Raw genomic sequence first — 26,276 nt, 5'->3', positions numbered from 1 at the left:
GACACATTTTCTCTCATGGTATTTCATGCTGCAATTGTACACTCACTTTCAAGGGGTGAGACGCAATGAACCGAATAGAACGTCTGATGCCTGTCAGTGCCTGAAAGCAATCTTTGGAGACACGTCTTTTAGGATCCTCACATCCTTCTGAAGCCTAATGAGGGGCTGCTATACAGAAGACATGTTTGGTGGTACTTCCAGGGAAATTAGCCGGCACAGGTTCCCCCGCCCCCCCGCCCAGCAACATCTTAGGGCTTTTTATTTTCTTTACTTTTTAAATCTTTGCAAAATGAAATAAATCTAATCTTAATTTAAGAGGAAGCACTCTAGTGCCAGTCAGATCTTTGGGATGTCCATTCAGAGCTTTGCAGTAAGGAATCATGGAAATTGTGGCACACAGCATGAAAACTTCTGTTTTAACCTTTTCTAGTTTTAGGCTTTTTACTGCCTTCTGTCTGGATGACAGCAACTTTGAATTTTGTTTTATCATATTGGTTTCAATATTCCTTTCTGCATTTTTATCATATTACCTTTATAGATATTTTAGTTTTCTTTTAATTACAACACTGGATTTGATTTTATAGGGGTCTGAAAAATACAAGGCAAAAGTAATGAACAGGCATCTATTCCACCCAGATTTTATGGATATCCCCCTCCCACCATTCAGAATATTTCAGATGCAACAGATAAAAGAGTATTCAGTTGGGTTCTCCAAACTCTGGGCTTGCCCGTTTGGCAAAATCAATTTGAATGGCGCTACACAAATGACAGAATTTACAGATATTACATGAATTCAGATTTAATGGATGTTTGCCTTTAACAGATTCACCTCATTGCACTGCTTTAGTTCTGCCAACTTATTCTAGAGGCTGATGGAAAGTTGAGATGATAGTTCACATCTGTTCCAGATTATCACTTTTTTTCTTCTTTTGCTGGGGCTCCTGTGTTACCACATAGGCTAAAATCATTAGGGCATATATTAACCACAATATATCTTCAAATGTAATCAGCATGATTTCTGTAGATCCCCGTTACTGAGCACTCTGTAAAGAAGGATCTTGGTAACATGTATGTACTGTAGGTTCACAGGCCATCATGGCTGGATGGAATTCATGATAGCAGTCCATGACTTGTTTAACCATTCTTTATTGAAGAAGCACAATGGGCTGAGTCTGCACAACGCACTAAGCCAGAAATCATGGTTTCCAAATCAGAGTGGGTAAGTTCATATGACACATTTTGCTCTAAATCTGATGGTGCAAATGGTTGGATTCTCACAGTATGCTAAGCCAGATTCTCCAAAACACACATTATGACATGGTGAGTGGTGGAAACCCAGTTCATGAGTTAACCAATTATTAACAATAGATCAGAATGGATAATTTAGAAATTATGAATTTGGACTAAAAAACAAAACAAGATAAACAACATTCTTATATAAATGATTTAGAGCAGCTCTCCTTCTAGGTGTTCAAGAATATTTATTTCTAAAACGTTTAAGTGTTGAAAGACTATTTAAGATCTAACTATTTTAACAGTACTTTTTAAAGGAAAAAAATGGTGTGGAGAGAAGCTTTTGCCTGGACAAAAAAACAACAACAACTGAAAAGAGTAATAAAGATGTTCCTTCAAACCAGACTTCCACCTTCCGTCCCATCTCTGGGCCCAGACAGAATTTACATATCCGAGAAGGGAACTGATATTAACACTTATCGCTACAGACTAGTTGCCTCCTTAAAGGATGAAGAGATTTCAACTTCATGTATGGTCTGGAAAGGATATCTGCCAACTTTTGCTGATAAAGTTTTTCTTCTTCCTGTGCCAGGGCGTATTCACGGCGCTGCTCTTCCTTCTCCATCTCACGGACTTCCTTGAGGTGATCCATCTGAGCGTGGAGTTCTTCCCGATATTGTTTTGCTTGCTGCAAACGCCTGCAAGGAACACAATCAAATCTGGCCCATATCCACAGGGGAAAGACCTTCAGCACTCTGCATGCTTAACGCTGGAGGTTCGAAGGCCAAGGGTTGGTTTCACAGACACCTTTCCTCTGAAGGAGTTTTCCCTAATCTGGTGCCCTCCAAAGTGTCTGGAGCCCAACTGCTTTCTCCTCCAGAAGCACAGCCAGATACCGTACTGGCTTCTATTCCAACACATTGTGAGAGCACATGGGCATCCAATAGAAATGACACCCTGTCACACCCTGTCATGGCATCTTGTGCATGATGATGCATATGACATCACGTGCCTCTCCCTGTAGGTGCCCATGGGAAGGTACTAGGAAAGGCTCCCTGTCCAAGAAGAGTTGGTCCTGTTGACAGGGCCATGAACAATTACCTTGTGTAGGTCTCATGTTCTAGGTGGTGGTACTCCTGAAGGGCTGCACTCAATAATTCCCTGTCTCGAAGAAGGTCTTCTTGGTCCTTGGCATTTCTCTGCACTGAGAAATCGAAAATGGCACAAGTCATTGGCTAATGTCAAAACATAACACAGGGTCTGTTGGACGGCCATTCTCAGTAGTTCCACCCGCTTTCTTAATGCAATTTTGATCATGACAAGGTTTAGCTTTATATCATAATGTTCCCATGTAGAGCGTGGAATTATGCATACATAGATCTCCCTCCATGTTAACCCTGTAACAATCCTAAGTTAGGCTAAGAGATCCAGCATTAGTATTGGACCAATGCAATGGCTAACCCAAATTTCTTTCGTTCTAGTGTCACATCTTTAACTTACACACATGGGCTTTGGGAGCATTTCCCCGTACAATGCAGCTTTCCCCAAATTGGTGACATTCATATGTAAAAAGCGAGTCTCTAGTCCTCCTGACTGACTGGGCTTGGATGAGTGAGTGTACAGAGCTTTAAAGTGTACAGAGCAATGATTAGAGACCTAGTGTGCTGTGGTGGTTAAGATGCTGGACTAGAGAAATCCAGGTTCAATCCATCCTCAGCCATAGAAACTCACTTAATGACTTTGAGCCAGTCACTTTCAGGCCAATGTCTTCTACAGGACTGTTAGGGCAATAAAAGGGAGATCCCCATGTAAGGGGGCTCCTGCAGTTCCTGAAGGAAAAATGGATGATAAATTTAATAAATAAATAACATCTGGTTATTTATTTATTGGAATAAATTGGAAGCCCTGACAAGATCAGAACATAGAAGGAAACGTTTTCCTAACCTTGGGTGAACTTGCAGTAACTTCACATCATTCCTTCACCCTGCCCATTAACTGATTAAAACAAAACTCATCACGTATAATATAGAAATGCGGCTAATTTGAAGATCTGCAAGAAAGTTGCATGGTTTCTCATAGAACCATCTTTCCTTGGTATACAGAATATTGACCTTGTTCCCAAAAATAAGCTGCTTGGAGGTCCACCTCCAGTGTCACCACCCTGCTATTCCAAATGGTGGTAAGTTGGAGAGAAACTGGACTTGGGGAGAACCAACAGTCCCCAATAGTTCCTTACATTTCTCCTCAATCTGAAGCTTCCTTGTGTCCATGACCTCTTTGAGTAACCGATCTCTGGCTTGTCTCATGGCCCTTTCCTTCTCAGCCCTCTTGGCCCACATTTTTGCGGTGTCCTCAGCCCGCAACTTTTCCAGCTCCTTTTCCTGTTGTTTTTCCTCTTCTCTCTGCTGAGCCAGGTAGGCCTGATATACCTGCTGCTCTTTTAAGAGTTTCCTCTGAAAAATGCAAACAAGGGAGAGATTAAAAAGAGAGAGAGAGAGAGAAGAAACCTTATGGCAGAACCTCTAGTTCTATGAATTGCTGATACCATCCCCACTGAAAACCTACAAGTTCTGGAACTCTGATATTTTTTTTTCCATCCCCTTCTTCCTTTACTTTTTATCCTCTTAGTCTTCCATATCTGATAACTGGCAAGCTGAAATATGTTTTCCTACAGCTGCATAACTTCAGGAGCTAAGGAGATTAGCTTAGGCTACCATTCACCCTCCTTAGAGGTACTTGACTGCTTACTCATTTTTATTTCTGGGATCTGGCCCATTGTGGCTTAGTTCATATGTTGCACTAACCCATGATTCTGTGGTTTGCTGAAGAAACTAAAATTATTGGTTTCTATCTAGCAATTGGCTTTGCTTGGATTATGAAGTTAAGCAAGCTTGGATAGGAGGCCCCAAGGAAATCCCAGGGCTGTAGACTAGTCCGAGAAGCTGAAGAACCATGGAAAAATGGCAGGGGCAAGCCACTTTTGTACTGCTGTCAAGAACCTAAGGACTTAAGCTAAAGAAGATTATATTTTTTCCCACATTATGCTAAGGGATAAACCAAGATTTATAAACCACAATTCCTGGGTTCACATTTCAGAAACCACACTATGACTTAGCTTAATGCGTGAACTGAGCTGCTAGGACTCTGTAAAGAAACCAATGGGTGAATAGTCCTCCTGATAAGATAAGATAAAAGATAAGATAAGATGCTTTTCTGAACATTTTATTTCAAAGATATGTATTTCAAATATCACTGTTGGAGATCTGAGCATGTGAGTAGTCAGGAAATACAGCCTGGGGTCCTGGAAGATAGCTAATTAAAAAAAAATCAGCTCATTACGGAAAGATATTAAAATATGCCAACAGGCTACTGAGGTGGCTAGGAAAAGGATTAACGACAAATTGACAAGAACAGCATGCATTTAGAGTTCAGCCATGTTTAGAGTATGATTATCCCATCTTAAACTGAAAAAATGCATTAGAATGATTAAGAATCATCTATTCAAGGAGACGCTGAAGCGCTTGGGGTATCTGAGTTAAGAAAAAGTTAACTAATGGGCAAAGAGGTTAGGACAGACGTAATACACATGGTATGGAGAATTTGGGGTGGAAGCAGAGAGAGAAATCCTTCTTCCACCTTCTCGAGACAACAACTAATGCAGAACAGAACGTACATGATAATTCAATGCACACAACACCTTATGGCAGTGTTGTCCAAACTTGGCCACTTTAAGATGAGTGGACTTCAACTCCCAGAATTCCCCAGCCAGCATGGTTGAAGTCCACTCATCTTAAAGTGGCCAAGTTTGGACAACATTGCCTTATGGGATTCCTACCATGGCCACTGGCTTCAGTGGACCAAAGAGAAAATTAGACCAATCGATGGAAGACTGATATTAGCTATACAGTATGCATAATCCTCCATATATAGGAGCAGTGTATCTCTGTAGGCCAGAAGCTGGAGCATACAAAGGAAAAGGGCTTCATGCCTTTCTTACTGGTGTCCCAGAAATACTTCTAGTGATTGCTGGAACCATAATGCTTTGAAGGTGGATTCTTGATGGCCTGATACAGTAGCAGTTCTGGGTTTTGTTCTTACAATACTTTCCAAGTCTGGGCCTCATTCACTCCACCATGTAGAATAGGAATGGGAACTGTGTATTTCCAGATCTGGAATCCCAGTGACCTCTTCAGAGAGTTTCCCCCAAATGGACCATCATTTACTGGTTCATGAAAACTCCTTACCTTATTGGACACTCTCCATATTTAATAACTTTGCCCATTTAAAAGCTCAATTAAGGTTTTTCTTGTTTTTGGTGAGCTGTGAATGTCCAAGCACAACAGAGACCAGCTGTTCCCTGCTGCTAAAATAATGTTGCTGAGCCAAATCAGAGATCTTCAATGCCCATTTTTTAGTTTGTTTCAAGCATCATCCTCATACTCACAGAATTCCAAAAGCAAGATTATGAAATAAGGAAACAGCATTTAATTTGCCACCTTTGCTTGTGAACCCAGATTTCCTTGGAAGCTCATCAGTTACAAGATCAGTAATATAAGAGAAGCCGTGCCAAAATTAGCTTATCCACTGTGACTTATTTCACTTACAAGTCTGTACTGGTTATATTCACCATTTACACAAAGCTGCAATTCAATCAAACCAGCTTAATTCCTGTGGAAGAAATTTGGTGGTTGACGTGAAAGATTCAGTGTTGCTTTAGGTCAAGGTGCCTGAAAACCACTGGAATGGCCTATCTCCACATGGTAGCTTAGCGCATGTTCCCCGTGAGGCCTATTTTTATGGAACTGCCCGGGCTCTTTTGTAGAATATCATAATCAAACCAAGCTTTCACAACAGCACTGCCATCTTTATACAGAAAAAGGCCTTGAGGAAGGAAAGATGGAATAACTACACAATTTGAAGGAGCATTCCATCTGGAAGAAGGTAACATGTATGGGTTCAACATACTTTCCATCAGTTTTTTTTTCCCAGATACATGTTTGTATAATGCGACAAGCTTCAAAGCTTCAAGTGCAAACCTGCAACTTAGTGGTGGTGTAGCTCCCACAGCATAAATCACTCTTCCAATTGTGCTAAAGGGTCATATGGAAACGGGATACATATAAAAAAATCCCTTCTCACCCCTATGGGTGGTACGTGTCTTCCTCAATCTTGGGTCCTCTACCAGAGGCCTGGGAGTTTGAGGGTTCTGCGCAGGATCTGAGCTGTTCCTAGCACTGCACTCTTCTGGACAGAGAGCTCGGATGTTGTTCCTGGGATCTGTGGGAGCCCCTCTCCCAGCTTAGGAGTCACGGCCCCGAGTGCTCCTACCACCACTGGGACCACTTTGGCCTTTACTTTCCACATCCTCTCTAGTCCCTCCTTCAGGCCCTGGTACTTCTCCAGCTTCTCATACTCCTTCCTGATGTTGCTGTCACTTGGCACTGCTACATCTATCACCACTGCTGTCTTCTGGTCCTTGTCTACCACCACGATGTCTGGTTGATTAGTCAGTACCTGCCTGTCCGTCTGGATCTGGAAATCCCACAGGATCTTAGCCCTGTTATTCTCCACAACCTTCTGTGGAATCTCCCATCTGTACTTGGGAGGGTCTAGCCCATACACTGGACAGATGTTCCTGTACACAATGCCAGCTACTTGGTCAGGCCATTCAGTGTATGCTGTTCCTGCCTGAATCTTATACCCTGCCACTATGTGTTGGACTGTCTCTGAGGCCTCTCTGTGCATTATTTATTTATATATACAAACACACATGCACGCACACGCACACCCACACCCACATAAAATATATATGGTGCTATTTATCTTGCATGATAAATCATTTAGCTTACAACCAAAATTCATTGTTGCCTTTACCTTCCTTTCTTTCTGACCTTCAGTGTCCTCCAGGGATTCTTGCAGGACATGATCCAAGATCTTCATTTCTAAAGCGAGCTCATCTTGCTTTGCTTCATTGAGACGCCTTGCTTTCTCCCTCATGGAATCCAGCAACATGTCTCTGCATTCTCTCAATTTCCGCTGTCTTTCTATCTCGGCCTGTTCGTTCTCTAGTTTCATCAACTGCCGTTCTTCTTCCTGCGCAAGAGTAGCAGCAGTTGTTTACTCATCAGCCTCTGCCTGATAACGTCTGATGGAGCAGAAAGAAGTTGGATGTGGTGCAACACACTAAAAATAGTTTAACTGGGCATAATATATGAAGTAGGTGTGAATGTGGAAGGCTGACTTCATCAGAAGACAAGCATGCACCTCTTTTTCTCAGAATTCTCTTTGAACAGAATTCCTGAGAATAGGCAGCACAATTTCCGCTAGTTTGAGATGGGGAACATAGGAACTGTAGTGCTAATCCTACAAAGGTTTACCATAGTTTTAAAGTCTTCCGGGCACCCCCAAACTCCCCTCTAAAATCTAAGAAATGAAAAATCCTGGCTCCATCCACATGTGACATATCCTGCCCGCTTTGCAACATTACCCCTGCCCCTACAGCCTTTGTATTCCCCAAAATTGTTGGGCTACCCCTGTACCTAAGAGGTTGTTCATCCCTGATCCATATAACTAACGATATAGCCAACAACCATAAATTATCATCCAATCTAAACCTCTGGGCAAAGACTGCAGAACAGGGGATAATTATGCACAGGAAATTATAGCAAGCCACAATAACTCAGATTTAATTATAGGCCACTGTCAAATTGATGGGTCACGCATTTTTCTTTTGAAGAAAAAGGGGTGGGATGGATCCAGGGTATAATCTTATGCTAAGCAGTGCTTGACGAGATTTTCAAGATCACAGGGTAGGATAGAAGCATAATAAATAAATAAGAGAAGTGAGAACGGGCTAATTTCCCCTGTCTCTTTTCTATAAGCAAGATGTCAAGCACCATATTGGAGGGCACAATCAAGAAAGCAAGTACAATACAGATGTCAATAAGAAGTTTTAATGCCAGAATTGGAAGAAGGTCCAGAACTGTGTTAGGAACTTCCAATCCTTCTTTATTAGCGAGCTCATTAAGGTGGAATCTCCTTCAGCATATTTAATCTCTTATTCCTGGGCTTTCTGCAAGCCAGACTCAGCTGCCACTAATACGATAAGCTACCAACAAACTTCTCTCTCATCTATGTATTGTTTATGTCTGTGGTTCCTCCCATAACATGTCAAGTTAAAAGGTGGTTGGCTAGTTTGTGATTCAATGCACCACATGTGTACAGCCTATGTAAACCCAACCTCTTCCATCACCTGTAAAAGGCACTGAGATAAAATGCTTTCCTTTTCTCCAGCCCCATCCAGATATCGTGAAATTGCAGCTTTGAGCTCTGCTGGAACTCCTGGAAAATATGTTTGTTTTATTTCTGGCTAGGTTCTCCAGCTGTTGGGGACAGGGTGTGAAGGGACTACATTGGACCTTCTCCGACCAAGGAAGAAGGACAGGATAAGTACCTAACTACACGTCCCCTCCAAGCAGCTTGGTAGGGGAGAATCCAATCCTCTAAGAAAAAAGTTAGCTATAGTGGGGAAAAAAAGAAGGCTTGAGGGTCTTCAAAGCTTATGTTAATTATGCAAGTAATTACAGATAGCTACCTCTGGACAATAGAGGACTATACTTTTCCTTCCCCGGCCCCTTAGAAAATGTTAATTATTTTGGGTTTTTAAAGTTGCAACTGGAATGAAATGTGAGAATGACCTTGGGAGATTGGGCGTAAGAGACGCTGCCTAGGGAACATCAGACAAAAGGGGGAGGAACCTGCAACTGATTAACGGGCAGAGAAAGAAACTTAGAAAGGACCCACTCTAACTCTCAGGTGGTAAAAAGAGATGGCAGGAGATTTGTACTTTCAGACTTGCAAGATTCTGTGTAACGTAGCCTTACAATAAAGTAGAATTAGTTCATCTGGTAGTGTTTCTATCTGGTCTATTTGGGAGGCTGAAGGCAATAGATGTTCTTGGGGGGGTACTAAATCCTGAGATTCCTTCATCATCTCTAGCTGCAGGGTGAGATGGTACTGTGCAGTTTTCTGAACTGATTTTATGGGATGCTGGCAATCTCTGGGCCTTCATGTATTTCTCTGCATTATGGCAAAAGAGAGACATGGTTAAGTGGCTTTATTCCTCCCCTCCTCTTTCAAATGCAATGAACTTTTTCACTGGTAGAAGCCTTGGGAGCTCAGCAGAACTGTCAGCCAGCCTGTTCTCTGACCACTGGAAGAGGATTAGCTCCTTCTTTCATAGAAAATAAACACCTAACCATACTAGATCACTCAGAGATTATAAAATGTGGTCAGAGACAAGTCCAAACGAAGGAACACAACTCAGTCAGTTGAAAATCCTTTAAGTCTGCCTTCCCCAACCTAGTGCTGGTGTTAGCCCTCCAAGGTAGACCAGACGAGGAACCCAAAACCATGCATGCTAATACTACTTTTATTATAGGGTTACAGTAACAGAACCTTGCAAGTCTGAATGCGCTTCCCCCCTCTCTCCCTTCAACTTCATGAGAACTAGGGAGGGTCTTCTCTGAGATGCTTTCTTAGGTTACAGTTCTGCCCCAGACTCAGATTTCTTTTACTATATCTGACCATTGTCTTGGCAGCAGCTCTTCCTTCTGTTCCTCAAGGTTATTCCTTCTGTCATTTACATCTCCCTAGTTGTAGTGGACTACCATTCCCATCATCATCAGTTTGGTATCTGGCCATTCAGGGTGGATGATGAAAGAAGATGTAGGCCAACACCTACATCTAGGTCCCCTAGATCTGGGAGCTGCAGAATTTCCATCTTCCTGGATGGGATGGCACTACCCCATTCAGGCTTGGTGAGCAATGTGGGGTTTTTCCTGGACTCACAGCTCCTACTCGAAGAGCAGGTGGCACCTATGGCCAGGGGGGCATCTTGTGTGCCTGTTGTGCCCATTCTTGGACCAGCAGGCTCTGCTTATGGTCACTCACACCATGGTCACCTCCTGATTTGATTATTACAACACACTCTACATGGGGCTATCCTTGAAAACCATCTGGAAGCTTCAGTTGGTCCAGAATGCAGCAGCGCAGGTAGTTATGGGTGCATCTCATTATGCCCATGTAACACCACCCCTCCAGAAGCTGCACTGGTTTCCATTAGGCTTTGAGTGTGATTCAAGGTGTTGGTCATCACCTTTAAAGCCCTCCATGGCATAGGAATGGGTTACTTGAGGGAGCGCATTTTCCCAAGAACATCTGTCCACCTGACACGCTCCCATAGGGAGGGCATGCTCCAGGTTCCTTCTTTTAAATTTTGTCATCTTTTGGGACCTGGAAAGCATGCCTTTTCTGTGGTTGCCCCTGTTCTGTGGAACAATCCCCCGCCCCCCAATATACGACAGGGCCCAACTCTTCTCACCTTTAGGAAAGCCCTTAAGACTGCTTTTCCTCCAGGCATTAGGGGCCAGTTGAATGGGAGTCCCCTTGTGGTTGTTTTGTTATATGCTTGGTTGCCATTTTACATTTTATATTTTTTGTTATATATTTTTTTCTTTTTTGATTTATTGTTTTTATGCTGTACACCACCCGGAGTTGGGCAGCCTTAGGAATTTTAAAAACAAACAAACAAATAAAACACCTCGAAAGGCACTAGAATGGATAAGGTTGCTATAAGCATTGACAGTGGCTTCTAAGGCAGTTATTAAAGCTTTGCCTGAAATATAAATCTGAAGCCATTGCGGTGACCCACAGTTGGCAGCCAGTGACCTCTTTGTCTTGCAGAGCCTTTATAGCTGTGCCTGATACATATATAATCCCACCTCCTCCATCCCAGAACTGTCCCCACAAAGGATTGTGAGACTAGGCTGAAGCTGCCATAACCTAAAGATGAAGCAGGCACGTAAGCAGGGAGGACAAAAGCCAGGAAACTTATCTATGGGATCCCTTCCGGGAGGTAGATAAGAAGGAAGCAGGTCGTCAAGGAAACAAAGGACCTGAACCAGAAAGAGGAGGTTGGGCCTGAGCACATGGAGGCCCTCGCCCCAATCCCATCAACTTGTACTTTTGGGGATAAAAGGGGTCCCAAAGCCCGCCCACTCGGAGTCGTCATCGAGTCTTCTTGGTCATCTGAGTCATCCAGACTTGGCGGCTTCCATCCCTCTAGCTAGTGCCTGGCAGCCTAGCTGGGGAGGACGTGGGTAAGTGTGTGTGTGTGTATGAGGAAGAGCAAATATACCTTGCAACCAGTAAAGTTTTGCTGTTACTTTAAATTCACTGGGTCTCCGTGTGTTACAAAGAACCTCTCGTGCCCCAGTGTTCGGTTGGAAGTGATTTGTGTGTATCCCCAATTATTTCCCCGCTGTTGACCAGGGCTGTGTGTCTGTCTGCTCCAGCCGCACCTATCTGGAAACCCAGGTAGAAAGCAAGGGGGGCTGACAAGATCTGCGTGCCTCAACAGGCTGTGAGTGTGTGAGTGAGTGACCATAAGCCGAACCTGGGAGCAGCGTCTGTAACAGGATGAGACATAAAGCCCTGCAACGACGGGAAGAGGATGCTAAAAACCCAAAAGGATCCTTGCAACACAGGCCATGCTTGATTGGCAAGACGGGAACACAGTCATCAAAGACACCTGGGAAAATGCTGGCACTAAGGAACAGCCATGGGAGTAGCTATCATCTTTGCACGCTGCCAGGGAACGCAGAGTAAGGTTGCTGTGGGAAACCAGCCTTCGGTAACGATCCTATGGGGGATCAGTAGCTAAGCATGGCATTTCCATCAGAAGGACAAGCATCAAGGTACAAGCGTTGGAGTACAAGCGTACTCTCTAACGGAACTCAGGAGAATTGCTGCCAATCAAAACCAACCATACTGGGCTCGACAGCAGGTCTTTGGGGAGGTATCAGAAGCAAGACAAAACGTTCTTGGGGTTTGCAAAGCAACCGGTTCATGTAACCAGCCAGTGAGAAGCTGGCTACCTTACCATCAGCTTCGCCTCTTCTTCCTTCAGCCGCTTCGCCTCCTCCTTCTGAGCTTCCGCTATAGCTCTCTGGGCATTGAGCATGTTAATCATGTCCTCGTCCCAACCTGATCTTTTCTTGGCTTCCTCAGCAGCTCGTTTCTCCTTGGCTAACCTGTCCTCTTCCCAGAGAGCTGCGTACATGGCCTCCTCCATCTCTTTCTGCTTCTTCAGCTCCTCGTTCAGGGCCACCTGGGCCAGCCGGTCTTCACACACCTCCTTCATGTGCTGCTGGCTTAATAGCGACCGGATCTCCTCACAAGTTTCTCTGAAACACAGAAAACAAAGCTAAATTTTAAGTCTTTAGTGCACATGAGAACAGAGGGCTTTATATACATTGGACAGACAAAACAAACATGCTACGGTAGGATATGTAAGTGTGGATAAACATTAGGCCCAGGTGTATTTATTCATTGTGCTTTAAACTGCCAACAACAGGAGTTTTCTGGCCAATGTAGGACCAGGAGAAGAAAGGGTAGGACAACCTAACAGTTTGTTCAGTGGGAAATCCTCATTTAAAATTTAAGCCTATACCAATCTTCTCCAGCTGGCACCACATCTGGGAGATGCCAGGTTCTAGAAGACCCAAAGGAGGAGCCCTACAAGAATGAGCTTGAGGACCATTCCAGATGTTCTCCAGGAGCACATCCAAGTTCTCCTTCACTCAAAGTATGGAGAGAGGAAATTCAATATGTTTTTGTCTCTCTCTTGTCATCTCTGGAAAGCTGCTGGAGTGGCCCTGAAGTGCCCTGTCAAAGGAAAAAAATTAAAACCTGAGGAGGCTCTTTAGCCCCCTCTGTTACTGGCATTTGTGGCTAGCAAAACATTATGTGGTTTCTCTGCATTTCCTTCCCTCTTGGAGCCAAAGGTGGCTTGCACAGTGTTCCCCCTCCAATTTTATTCTTCCAGCAGTGGCTTATCCTTCCTTTATCCTTCCAGCCAGACTGTGGCTATCTCTGCTGGCTGGTTCGTGTCAGTGACGGATAGAAGTGACAAAGGACATCTGTGATTATATTTTCAACCTGTTGGCTTTGTCTCTCTCCAAATGAGAATTCCAAACAACTACAATGCCAGCATAAATTACTGACACTCTAAAGAATAAACAGTAACTGAAAGGAATACTTTCCAAAGTTACTTGGCTCTTGGGATGCAGGCTGGTGTCTCTGGAAGAGATTAACTCAGCGGGCAAAGGAGCCCTTTCACCCATCAGGAGGGATGCTGTGCACAGGAGGTGGGGTGGGTGGGAAGGGAGGGTGGAATGGCTTAACAGGAGCATAGCTGCTCTGGTCCACAGCCTTCTGGAGGGCCCATTGCCAATTGCTCATCTGACTCTTCATCTCCTCTCCCAAAGTTAAGAGGGGGAGGAAACAGGGAAGACGAAATTCTGCACAACTGAATCTAATCCTCTGGGGCAACTTTGATCCACTGGAGATCTTGGTCCTTGTGCCCTGTCTGGGCTTCAGAAGGCTGGCCAGTGTTTTCATGATGTCACCAGAAGGGAAGACATTTCTAAAACTTTGGAGATGGTTAAAGGGCCCTTGGAGAACCAGTTTGGTGCAGTGGTTAAAGGCGGTGGGCTAAAAACTCAGACAGTATGTTAGTCCTGCCTTGGGCACAAAACCAGCTGGTGACCTGGAGTCAAGTCCCTCTCTCTCAGCCCCAGGAAGAAGAAGACAAGGGCAAAGACTTCCAAAGCATGTCCAAGAAAATTGCAGGGACTTGTCCATGTAGTCACCAGGATTCAAGAGTGACTCAAAGGTATATTTCTTTTTTTTTTTCCTTTTTCTTGTATTATTATAAATCTTGATGCACTGTGATATTTCAGTACAATGATATTTATTTAGTATAATTACATACTTGATATTGTTAGAGTATCAATTATTCTAATACTCTAATACCTTAGGGTATTAGAAATAAAGAAGAAAAAGAAAAAATGTTCTATCAATATTATTTACAATTTATGATATCAGTGTTACAAGCATTATAATTATAAAGGTATAATTCCCCAGTCCTAGTCTAACACCTTAACCACTGAGCCACGCTGGCTCTCGTCTAGTGCAGCAAGGTCTGGGCTAAGAAGCTGAGCAGAGCTGGACCTAATTCATATTTGGATAGGAGACCACCAGGAATTCTGAAGGCTAGGCTGGGAAGTTGAAAAACCTCCCAAAAGAATGGGTTATTTATTTGTTTGTTTGCTTGTTTATTATTCCCAGGTAACAGTAAGATAAATCATTTAATACAACAACCCCTCATCAATAAACTAAAAATACAGAAGTCACCTAAGAACAATTAAGGGCTAAAAGAACATTCAGAGACAATAGTTTGAGTTGTTTTCAGAAAGAAAGCAGGGCGAGACCATCTCCACCACTGAGAGTATTCCAAAGAGTGGGGGTCACCACTAAGAAGGCCTGTTGCCTGATCCAGGGCTTTGCAAACTTTTTTCAAGCCACAGAACCAGGAAGGAAGGAAGGAAGGAAGGCAGGCAGGCAGGCAGGCAGGCAGGCAGGCAGGCAGGCAACTCTGTGTGTGTGTGTGTGTGTGTGTCTGTGTGCACGCGCGCAGAAGAACAAGCCCATAGAAAAATAGTCATGGATCACTTTGTGCCTGATTCTTCGATCAATCTGTGTATAAACTGTCACTTAACTGCATTATTCCTTTCTCTCCATTGAGTTCAATTTACCCTTATCATATTGGCCTGTGCTGTGTACTAAATGCTGCTGTTTACATGCCCTTAACTTTCTTTTAGTTATTGTACAATTCTGCAGATTCTGATTTTGGGGGTCTATGGCAAACAAACAAACAAACAAACAAACAAACAAACAAATAAATAAATAAATAAATAAAAGCTTTCAGGATCTCCCACCAAGGGAGCCCTATGTAGCACATGTTACAATACCCAGCCAGGTGGTGACCAAGACGTGAGTTACCATCATCAGTTATCAGCTGCAGTGGGAAACCTCATGCACACGGTTACCAAGAACGGCGCATGGACATATCCAGGAGGACACCCAAAGTTGAGCATGACTTGAAGGAGAGGTGGTTTCAATTCTTCCAGGGCACTCAGTCTTGAAAAAAGCACTGGGTCCTTTTCTAACTTATGCCAAGGAAGTGACTCGACTGTAGAGGAAAGAGGGAATGGCCTTGAGGGACTGGAAGAAGAGCTGCTACCAAGGCAATGGTCAGATAAGAGGGGCCTAAGCCCGGGCCAAGAAAGTAACTTGAGAAAATGTCTCAGACAAGCCTCTCCTTCATTCTCGTGAAGTTAAAAAGAGGGAGGGGGAAGCACATTCAGATTTGCAAGATTCCGTTACTATAACTTTACAATAAAAGAAGTATTCTCCTCTCTCTCTGCCAACCTTAGTACTGAAAATCCCTGCAATGAATTAGCTTCCTCTTCTCCCTTTTCCTCCTACAGGGACGTTTCCAGATTTGGCTCACTTACCGGAACTGCTGCTCCCGTTTTTCCGCCACCAGCTTCCGCCGAGCCTCTTCCCTCCTCTCCCTCAGCTCTTTTGCTTTCATTCTCATGCTATTCTGACGACTCTCTATGGTTTCTTCCTGTGATTCCATTTCAGCAATGAAGCCCTTCTCTTCCGCTTCTAGAAGATCCCGAAGCCTGAAAAGAGATCAATGCAACGGGCCCTTTTCCAAATTAAGCTACAAACATTTTACAAAATTATTCAGACAGCCTGCATTCTAGAAACCTGAGGACAGGTGACTTTCTTTTACAAAATGCCCAGACAGAGGGCCTAGACCAGTGTTTCTCAACCTTGGCAAGCTGGCTAGGGAATTCTGGGAGTTGAAGTCCACACACCTCAAACTTGCCAAAGTTGAGGAACTCTGGTCTAGACAGCAACTGCTCCTTGGATGATGCAAACTTGCACTGAAAGGGGCTAACACCAAGCTTTTCTCATTCATGTACATATTATTGTACATGTTACATGTACATGTTAGGCGTCCAGAGTCACCCGTTGGGGGAGACGGGCAGCATACAAATTTAATAAATAAATAAATAATTACAAAATTGGATTCACCAGCATGCACACACCAGGTTACTCCTATTCCTGGTCACACACACAATTCTTTAAAGAAAGTCTGCTGTGTCCCATCCGCATTTGTCAAATGTGCTTCACGGATGAGTCAGGATTTGAACGTTGGGGTCCTTGAACCTCATCTAACAGGAATTTAATTGATCTGAATGGCATCCCACCTTGCTACTCAACTAAGCACTCAAAGCAAGTAACAAAAAATTAAAAGACAAAATGTACAATTTAAAAAAATTAAAGGGATATTATAATTAATCAACAGTCAACATCCTGGCAAAACAGAGGCACCTTTGCAGGTTTTCTCAAGGCAGAGAACGGGAGGCCAAATGCAGGTTGATGCCCTTCGTGGGCTGGAGCAATTTGGAGAAGAAGACCGGTCTTCTTCTGGTCTCTGGTCACTGGTCTGTCAGAAGAGCCTCTGACCACAGGCCATCTTCAGAAGAGCCTCTCCTGCACCTCCATCCAGCCCTTAACAAATCTGCCTGGTTACTAAGGCAGTCTCTTTGACAGTCTAGCCCAGTGTTTCTCAACCTTGGCAACTTGAAGATGGGTGGACTTCAACTCCCAGAATTCCCCAGCCAGCATGGGAATAGGAATTTCTCTCTCAGAATCTTAGGGTCCCTTTGGATAATCTGCAGAAAATTTAGGACCAAAAGATTTTAAAGCACAACTAACGCACACAGCCTAAAGTAGGAATAAAGGCACACACAATTCCCTAGCTTGCACAGGGAAGAAAGAACATTAGACTTAGCACGCTGAAATTAAATCTTAATGCAATATTTTTGGCCACACAGTTTACCTAGTTCTACCAAAGTAGAAAACTTCCTGAAGCCAAATAATTCTCAGCTGCAACGTTCCTCGACTGCTGCAGCTTCTTATGAGTTTCTAATGTTTGCCACAGGCTGCTGGGCAGAGGGAAGTCCCTGTTGCTCATCCACCTGTTCTCTCCAGTTCTCTGGAGTTCTGCCTCAAGATTTAATAGGACCAAAGTTTTTCTCTACATCCTGCAGAGAGAGAAGTTGGGATAATCTAACTCTGTGTACATGCATATCTTTTTTGTGGATGCGCCTGGCACGGAAAACTGCTAAATTCACAATACATGATTTCTGGCTTAGAATGAGGAATATGCCCATTGTTATTACCTACATCATTTTTTTCCAGACTTGGGCACTTTAAGATGGGTGGACTTCAATTCCCAGAATTCCCCAGCCAGCATGCTGAGGTAGGGAATTCTGGGAGTTGTAGTCCACCCATCTTAAAGTTCCCAAGTTTGAAAAACACGGATCCACATAGTTACGTAACAGTTTCCTCAGTTTTTAGACAAGGACTGTGTTTGTACAACACAACTAAACTGAATATCTTTATTAACAAACCACCGTAGTTATTAAGCCAAAGCAAACCAGATCATGTTTTAATGTGGTCTGTTTATGTCTTCCACTGTGGTTTATAAATTACAGTTTATGGTTCAGCATTTTAGGTGAACACAGCCTAAGGTTTTCCAGGATCATTTGACCTGGAGATTAAATGCATGTGGACTGCTAAGGTGCTAGAATAGCCCTCATTCTATGACTGAAAGCGCCTTAGGGCAGAGACCTACCTCTTGTTAAGTTACTATAAAGCAGTGTTGTCCAAACTTGGCCACTTTAAGATGAGTGGACTTCAACTCCCAGAATTCCCCAGCCAGCATGAATTCTGGGAGTTGAAGTCCACTCATCTTAAAGTGGCCAAGTTTGGACAACACTGCTATAAAGTATACTTTCTACTCTGTTGATGTGAAGGAACGTAGGCCTTGGGACTGCGGAAGGAATAAGCAAACTGTTAAGGGGCGACTTTCAGCAAAGATCACTCAAACGCTGAGAAAGAGGAATGGGTAAGAAAGAAATTCAAAATAGCCCCACCTTGATTATATTTAGTATAAAAGATGGTAGAGGAATAAACTATGGGAGGCTTTCAAGATTCTGTTATTTTGCTCTGTACCAGTAAAAGGCATTCCTGCTGTGCCTCTTTCTTGACCCGGCCTACCTCGCAGGGCTGACAGTTCATGGTCGCAGGCTCAGACAGTAAATGGTTTCATATCAGTTCTTCCCTGCTCAGGGCTTAGCTTGCCGGAGTTAAAACCCACAAACCCCCAATAAAAATCTTCTTCAGAAAAGGAGAAGATCTCTCTCTCTACCTCTCTTTCCTCTCTTCTTCCCCTGCCTGGTAGGCCTGGATTTCCTCGCCCACTCTCTTCTGAACCTCCCGGTGAAGTCGTCTCCATTCGCTGAGCTCCTCCATTTTACCCTTCAGGACGCCAACGTGGTGGGCCTTGACGTAGCGGGCAGATTCACGGCGCTTTGCCTCCTGCTCCCTCCAGAAGAGGATCTGCTTCCCGACATCTGCCGTTTTCCTGGGCAACTTGGCTTTCTGCAGGAAGAAGACGCGTGATTTAATCAAAGCATCCAGCAACCTCTGTGGAGGAGAAGGAAGGGTACTGCCACCCTGGCACGGAATAAGGTTTTGCAGATGGTTGCCCATTTGCCAGGGGGTGGACAAAATGCCTAGGGCTGGTTGCACAACACAAACCGACCTTGCCCCACGATCCAGTCCTTCTAAATCAGTGTTTTTCAAACTTGGCACCTTTAAGATGGGCAGACTTCAACTCCCAGAATTCCCCAGCCAGCCATCCTGGCTGGGGAATTCTGGGAGTTGAAGTCTGCCTATCTTAAAGTCGCCAAGGTTGAGAAACACTGCTCTAAAGGCTCAATACCGTGCTGTATTTCCTTTCTCTTTTCCCCCCCTTTGTTAGACAGCAAGCCCTGGGCTGCAGCCCCTCCTCTTACACTGATCTTCCACATTCAGAAGCACTCTATCCCAGACTCACTATATCAACAGCAGTAAGAGGTTTCCTTTCCTTTCATGTAATTTATTAAAGCTGTTGCAGCCTATTAGACTCCGGGCGACTTGCAAAATCCGGAAAACAATAAATGCAACTCCATAGCAGCTCCGCACCCGGGCGGGCCCGCTGCTATCCGGGCTTGCGGGGGGAAGATGCGCGCCCAGGGCTGCAGCTCCAGCGTCTGGACCGCTGGCAGACGGCTCTGGGCTAAATCTGGTGCCCGGGGAAAGCCGCGCGCGACGGGACGGGCTTGAGGACTAGCTGCTTGCCTGGCCCGCGGGTAAAAGCAGAGGTGGCGTCCGTGCGGCCCCGCCCCCGCCCCCCGGCAGCCCCCTTCTCCCCGGCGACTCACTAGGGCCACGGTGTACGGCTTGGGGCCCATCACCTCCCGGATCACGCGGCCCTGCTCGTTCATCATCTTGCCGGCTCCCTCTTTGAGCCGCCGCGGACGCGCTGCCGTTGCCGCGGCAACCAAGGCCGGGGGGGGCGGTGACGTCACCACGCAGGGGCGATTCCGCCGGGCCTTTGCGTGGGAATCCCCCGCCCGGGGCGTCGGGAGGAAGCCGGAAGGAACGAAGGAATGAATGGAGGGAGGGAGGGAGGAATGAAGGAAGGGGGGGCGAGGGTGAATGAAGGGAGGGAGGAAGGAAGGGAGGGGGCGAGGGAGGACGGGCTGGCGGGCGGGCGAAGGGCATTTGCGGCCAGTCTTTGTTTTTCTCTTTTCACTTCGCGTAAGAGTTTGGATGTTTAAAAACTCCGATGCAAGCATAATTGGAGCGAATTCAGGAGTGAGCGGGCGAGGTCGGAGGGGGAGAGGGAGAGGGAGGGGAGAGGGAGGGGGGGGGAGGGGGAGGGGGAGGGGGTGGCGGGAGGCTGAGCCTGTTTTCTGGCTTCCCCTGACCGGCACAGCGGGCGACCCAGAGAGCAAGATCGTCTCTCCCCCGCTGTGGAAGACCCTCGAGGGAGGGCCGGAGAGCAGCAGTAAGACCTCGTGGTCAGAAGATGAGATCTGTGAGCGTGAATCGTGTAAAGACTGCAGGTGGCTCGGCAGAAAAGAGGAACGTTAGAGATAAGGGGGTGTTACGCAGGCAGGGAATTGGAGGCTTGACCGAGAGGCAACCTTCGCTTAATTAGCATAGCAAAACACCCCCCCCCCGCCAAAGGTGGGAATTTTAGAAAACATAGAACATGCTAAGCTTATTATGTATGGGATGTTCATATGTAACATGGAATCAGGTGTGTCTGCGCAACATTGTAACCAATTATACCCATTTTCTTATCTCAATGTAACCAATTATGTTTATTCCCTTTATCTCCCAACAAGTATAAAAACAGATGTAAAAGTTTGCTGGGATCTCCTCTCCCTTTAGGGAGACAGAGTCCTTTTTCTTGAGGCACTTCAATAAAAGGTTGTTGTTGTTCAGTCGTTAAGTCGTGTCCGACTCTTCGTGACCCCATGAACCATATTGCGCCAGGCCTTCCTGTCCTTCACTGCCTCCCTGAGTTTGCTCAGTTTCATGCTCATTGCTTCAGTGATGCTATCTAACCATCTCATCCTCTGCCATCCTCTTCTCCTTTTGCCTTCAATCTTTCCCAGCCTCAGGGTCTTTTCCAAAGAGTCCTCTCTTCGCCTTAGGTGACCAAAGTATCTGAGCTTGAGCTTCATTATCAATCCTTCCAATGAGCAGTCAGGGTTGATTTCCTTTAAGATTGACTGGTTTGACCTTCTAACAGTCCAGGGGACTCTTAAGAGTCTTCTCCAGCACCACAGTTCAAATCAATAAAAGGAGGAATGGCCAATTCTCGTCTTCGGAGTCTTTTTGGGCAGAACCCGGGGGAAAGGGGCTCTGCGCTTTGCAGCAGACAGGTTGATACGTGAGGGAAAATCTCCTCCTCCTCCTCCTCAATATCATCTGCTTAAGTTTTGGAACTATCTTGGGTATCAAAAGTGGCTGGATGAAAAGGGAAAGGATGTTTGGTCCTGATCATGAGACGAAGGCACGCTTGGGCAGTTGCCAGGTGGACCAAACTATAACAATTATGCACCGGATGGCTAGGAGCTCATGCGCCAGGTTCACACAACACAGGTTAATAAGCCATCCGGAGTTCACACAGCCTATTGTGCCCGAAGAAGCCATGTTAGAGCCTGGTTCTCACAACCTGCAGAGGCGCTGTCTGGATCGGCAGGGCACACTGAACTACAGAGTATGCAGCATGCATGTCTCTGGATACGTTGATATCTGACATCAGATCCCACCACGCTGACACGTATCTTTATTACGTTCCCTTTGGAGTATTGGAACCCACTTCATACGTTTGGGTGTTTCAACTGCTCCGAGATGCCGTGTTGTAGTGGCAAGGCGGAAGACCATTGTTGTTTTGAGGAGTTTAGGTGACATACTTTGATTTGTGGAGTCCTTGGGGTTCTCTGAGCTTGGTTCTTTTCTTGCAAACGTTTCATTACCCGGCTAGGTTTGCAAGAAAAGAACCAAGCTCAGAGAACCCCAAGGACTCCACAGTTCAACCCTGAGCTACACATATTCACCTCTATTGATATTTTGATTTCTCCTGCATGTGTTAAGAAAGTTCCCTCTGAGTCATAATAATGTTTAGCTGGCTTGTTTTTCACGTTTACTTAGAAGTGGGAGGTGGGAGGAAGACCCTCAGGATTGTTTAAGTTAAGCACTAGCTTATCTGTGCAGTTCCCAGGTTCTTGAGTCACAGGATGAGCAGGTGTGACATCTGGTCAAGGTCGCTCTCACAGCCCCTGACTCTGTGGAAACAGTCATGGATTGCAGGGCCAGGCTTTGATAAAAACCCTGGCATTGCCCCTTGAGTCTTGGAGCGTGGACACAGGCCTTGGTGCCAGGAGCTGTGTTATCTAAGCCACCTTGGGGTCTCTCCACTGTCACCTTAGAGTAGCTCCCAGCAGTAGGGGAAGACTTTTATCATCTTGCTTGGTATGTTATGCTTTTATCTTATGCTTGTGTCTTCCTGTTTAATTCTATCTGCTCATTTTGTATCTTATATTCTTCTTTTCCTGTTTAAATCTGTTTGCTAGAGTTAACAATAAAGCTTAAAATCTTCTCACCTGTTGGTGGGTTCATTGTCTGTCTCTGGATCTAAAGAACTAAAAGAACCGCTGGCCTTGACAGCTGGCAATACACACGTTCACGCACATCATGACCCAGGTTGGCTGTATGGAGCAGGTGGGTTTGATTATTCAAACAACTGCCGTTGGCTACCAGCCTGTCTCTAGGTAAAATTCAAGGGGTGTTATGACATAGAGAGCCCTATATATGACTTAGGACCCAGTCATTGGGCAGACCCAGACTGCCTTCCCCTGTCTGCACCTCCCTGGGTTGCAAAGAGGTCCTTCAGGTCACCAAGTTCTCCTTAAGCAAGTTTGCCGCTGAAGTGAGTTTGCCTCGCGAGGTGAGATGGAAGAGACGGATTTTGTCGGTTGGTTTCCATGAACTTTTGGTCATGTTAAAAAAGAGAAAGAAAAAAATATTTGAGGGATACTTTTAATGGGGTTTTTCCTTGTAGCATTGTAAAGGAGACTAGGCAAACTGTGACCCATTGGGTCATCGTTGCAGATACTTCCTTATTTATTTATTTACAGTGGCAGAGCTTCTAATGTACTGCCTTCGCTGGAAAAGGTCTTAAAAATTCAGGGAGATATTCAGAGATGAATCTGCTTTGAAAATAGCCCAGGTCATTCACATTGAGCTGCATAGCACAGTCAAACTTCAGGAGTTGACCACAGGAAATGTTTTATGACATTTTCTATTATGTCATAAAATGTTTTATGATCATTTTTATGTCATAAAATGTTTTATAAAAGTTGCCAAATTTCAATCCCAGGGGAGTCATGGGTCCCAGATTTGGGATGCATTCTGTAAGTTAGCCCATTTGGGGTATCTTGGTTCAAAAATTGTTGCCCTGTAATGCACTGTTTTGCCCAGTTGAAGATTACAGACACAAGACTTTTAGTAGTATATAGATAGCTAATGGTAGGGTGGGTAGCAATAAGACAAATAAACATGACTTTTCTAATTTCCAGTTTCTCTTTAGCAATGTCTTCACCCATTCTCATTCTTTGAAAAAAAGGCAGTTCTGGCCCTCTAGTGCCCGTTTAGTTTCATTAAGCACAGTAGTTTGCAGAAGTAGCTCAAAAATGAAATTGGATGGAAGTTTTTTCACCTCCAGAAAATCTCACAAGTAAAACAAGAGTGGTTCAAGGGAAAAAAAACAAGGAATTTTGTTCAGCTTTGGCATTTTTAAAATGAGTAATGCTTACAGAAAACACGTTTGCACCAAGGCTGTAATTAGGGTCACCCATTTTGTTAAACCATAATGTGGGTGGGTGGTGTGAATCCAGTCATGGTTTGTGGCTTTGCATTGTGTATGAATCCAGACACGGTGGCGTATTTAACAAACCATGGTTAAAATAAGCCATAGCTTAATGAGAGCCCACAGAATCCTGTGAATTCCCGACAGGTTGGCTTTGTTCTGTATTCTGGAAATTGCTAGCTGAAGTATTGGGGAAGGGCCCATTCTGGAAATTGAGCATACCTCTGGAGAGGTGGGGTGCATAAAACAGCCAGGAATGGCCATTCACAAAACCTTGTTTTACTAGAAGATGAATTAGCCATCCAGATGCAGCCTGGGAGGACCTTAGTAAAGGGATTGCTGTTGTTATTGGGGAGTGTTACTTTAGGGCGCCAAGTGTCACTTTGGATGTGGATTTTTTAAATGGATTATTATATGTTTTATTCTTGTTGCTGGAAGCCACCCAGATTTATCGTATATACCGATGTTTCTCAACCTTGACAACTTTAAGATGTGTGGACTTCAACTCCCAGAATTCATGGCTGGCTGGGAAATTCTGGAAGTTGAAGTCCACAGATCTTAGAGTTGTCAAGGCTGAGAAACACTGGTATATAAGATGGGTGACCATATCAGTTTCCTAAATAAATAAAGTCCAAAGGCCTTGCTGAAAATGAAGACATTACTTCGACATTTGCTTTGTAACAGGCAACTCTCTGTATTTGTTTTTTAATTGTATTTTAAAAACTCAAGTAGGGCAGGGAGTCCCATGCATTGGGAGACAGATCAATGCACAGGGGCTACATTGTCTCACTCAGTTGTGTAGAATCCTATAGCTAAGCTGGTTCATTTTTGCAGAGAAAGAACATTGGCAAGAATGAAACTGGGCTCTATGTCAGGGTTCCTCAATCTTGGCAGCTTTAAGACGGGTGGACTTCAACTCCCAGAATTCCCCAGCTAGCAAGGCTGGCTGGGGAATTCTGGAAGTTGAAGTCCACCGGTCTTAAAGTTGCCAAAGTTGAGGAACCCTACCCTATGTGAATGCTAATCATGGAAAAACCTGTGGCCAAACTCTGAAGCCCAGACAGGAGTGTTTTGTAAGAAGGGTTACTCTGGAGTAGGGGTGTCCATGGGATATAATAAAAAAAACTCAAGATGGCAACTACAACCATAAAAACAGATCCCCCATTGCAGCTACCATTTTGACGTTTTTAATTGTTCTCGCAGACACCTTTGCCTTGTAAACACCACTAAACTCACACCGTCAATTCATTTGTTTTTCTGGGAAAAGAAGCTGTTGACCCAAAATGATCGTAATTCCTTCGTGGAGGAATTAGTAAGAAGAAACTTGCTAGTTTGGACCAAAGCATTCTGTCCCCAAAGAGAGATCCATGGGAAACACACTAGTAAGACGTGGCAAGTGACGAAAGAACATCTTCCCACAGATATTCCCTAGTAACTGCTACTCAGAGAGTAGCTGAATAAGGAGGTAATATATATTCCCAAGGGCTGTTCCAAGTGTTCCAGAAAAGTGTAGGGTATGGACAAATAGGGAACCTCTCTTTGCATTATGGAAGCAGTTTTGCCTTTGACAAAGCTTGCACGATCCCTTTGAAAGCGGTTCCCAGCTCTCGTTAATGATTCAAAGGGAGAGATTTAGTAGCATGAAAAGCCCTTCTTTTGAGTCCCTTGCTCAGCTCTAAGATTCACCATTTCTGGATTCAAGAAGAAGATGCATCTTCTCAGTTTTCCTATGACTGGCAATAAAGAATGTTCCCATGTTGAGCCAAACCATGGTTTGCAGAACATGGTAGCCTAAACCAAATAGATTGCACTACTGGCTTAGTGTGAATCCTTCAACCTCTGGGTTTTATAGCTGGGTTTTATGACACCACATTGAACCAGAAACCATCCAGTCACATTTTAACCCAGCATGCAGTAGAGTCCCAGTTTGATTGGCTAATATATGGGCCAGGGTTTTGTGTGGTCCCATGTTTAAGGATGCCATGAGCAAGCAGCCACAATTTCAGAAGACAAGTTGGTACCAACAACAGCCTGCCAGGCTGGTTTAGGCTACCATGTTCTGCAAACCATGGTTTGGCTCAACATGGGAACATTCTTTATTGCCAGTCATAGGGAAACTGAGAAGATGCATCTTCTTCTTGAATCCAGAAATGGTGAATCTTAGAGCTGCCAAGCCTCAAGTATGGTGGCTACTAGTAAGCTATGAGAACCAGTTTGGCATAGTGGTTAAAGACAGTGGCCTAGAAACTGGGAGACCATGAGTTCTAGTCCTGCCTCCGACACCAAGCCAGCTGGGTGACCTCGGGCCAGTCCCTTTCAGCCCCAGGAAGAAGACGACAAGGGCAAAGCACTTCCAAAACTCTTGCCAAGAAAACTGCAGGAACTTGTCCATGTGGCTGCCAGGAGTGAACTGACTGAACTGAAGGTGAAAAATAAATAAATAAAGGCATACAGACCCAGCTAACATGCTAGCTTATAATTCAGTCTGCATTGTGATTCCTGGTCATTTGAGTTCCTTCTATAAACCACAGTGCCCTTTAAGTCCAGTTACTGTGTCTTGTGAACACAGACAGCCCGTGCAGTTTGCCCACACTGGGTTAGACAAGAAGATCTCTCTAGAAGGAAAGCGGTTGTCCTGCTCAGCGTGCTACTAGGAGCTCTTTGGTACCTCCCTTTTGTTCCTGCAGCTGTTTTAGCAAGTTTATGGTAGCCTTGTTAGTCACAATGATGGGGGAGGGAGAGGAGGTTACAGTAAGGTGTTGTTTTTCATTGTACGTACAGGAAA

At 44.6% G+C, this 26,276-nt stretch overlaps 1 protein-coding gene across 1 annotated transcript; it reads right to left on the bottom strand.

Annotated features, from left to right (window-relative positions):
• Nucleotides 1–1,574: 1,574 nt before the first annotated feature.
• On the bottom strand, nucleotides 1,575–19,568 carry CFAP53 (cilia and flagella associated protein 53). The gene is made up of 8 exons (XM_088152670.1): nucleotides 19,488–19,568; nucleotides 18,431–18,663; nucleotides 15,654–15,827; nucleotides 12,176–12,479; nucleotides 7,108–7,326; nucleotides 3,470–3,686; nucleotides 2,335–2,437; nucleotides 1,575–1,931 (listed from the first exon to the last, which is right to left on the bottom strand). The coding sequence occupies exons 1-8, from the start codon at nucleotides 19,551–19,553 to the stop codon at nucleotides 1,703–1,705; spliced, it is 1,545 nt and encodes a 514-aa protein (XP_088008796.1). The 5' UTR covers nucleotides 19,554–19,568; the 3' UTR covers nucleotides 1,575–1,702.
• Between the last annotated feature and the right edge of the window lie 6,708 nt (nucleotides 19,569–26,276).

Source organism: Python bivittatus, unplaced genomic scaffold (assembly GCF_059951505.1).
Source record: "Python bivittatus isolate LINGU-HERP-01145 unplaced genomic scaffold, Pbiv_v1 ctg000570_np1212, whole genome shotgun sequence".
NCBI lineage: Eukaryota > Metazoa > Chordata > Lepidosauria > Squamata > Pythonidae > Python > Python bivittatus.
This window is presented reverse-complemented; position numbering and strand designations above follow the sequence as displayed.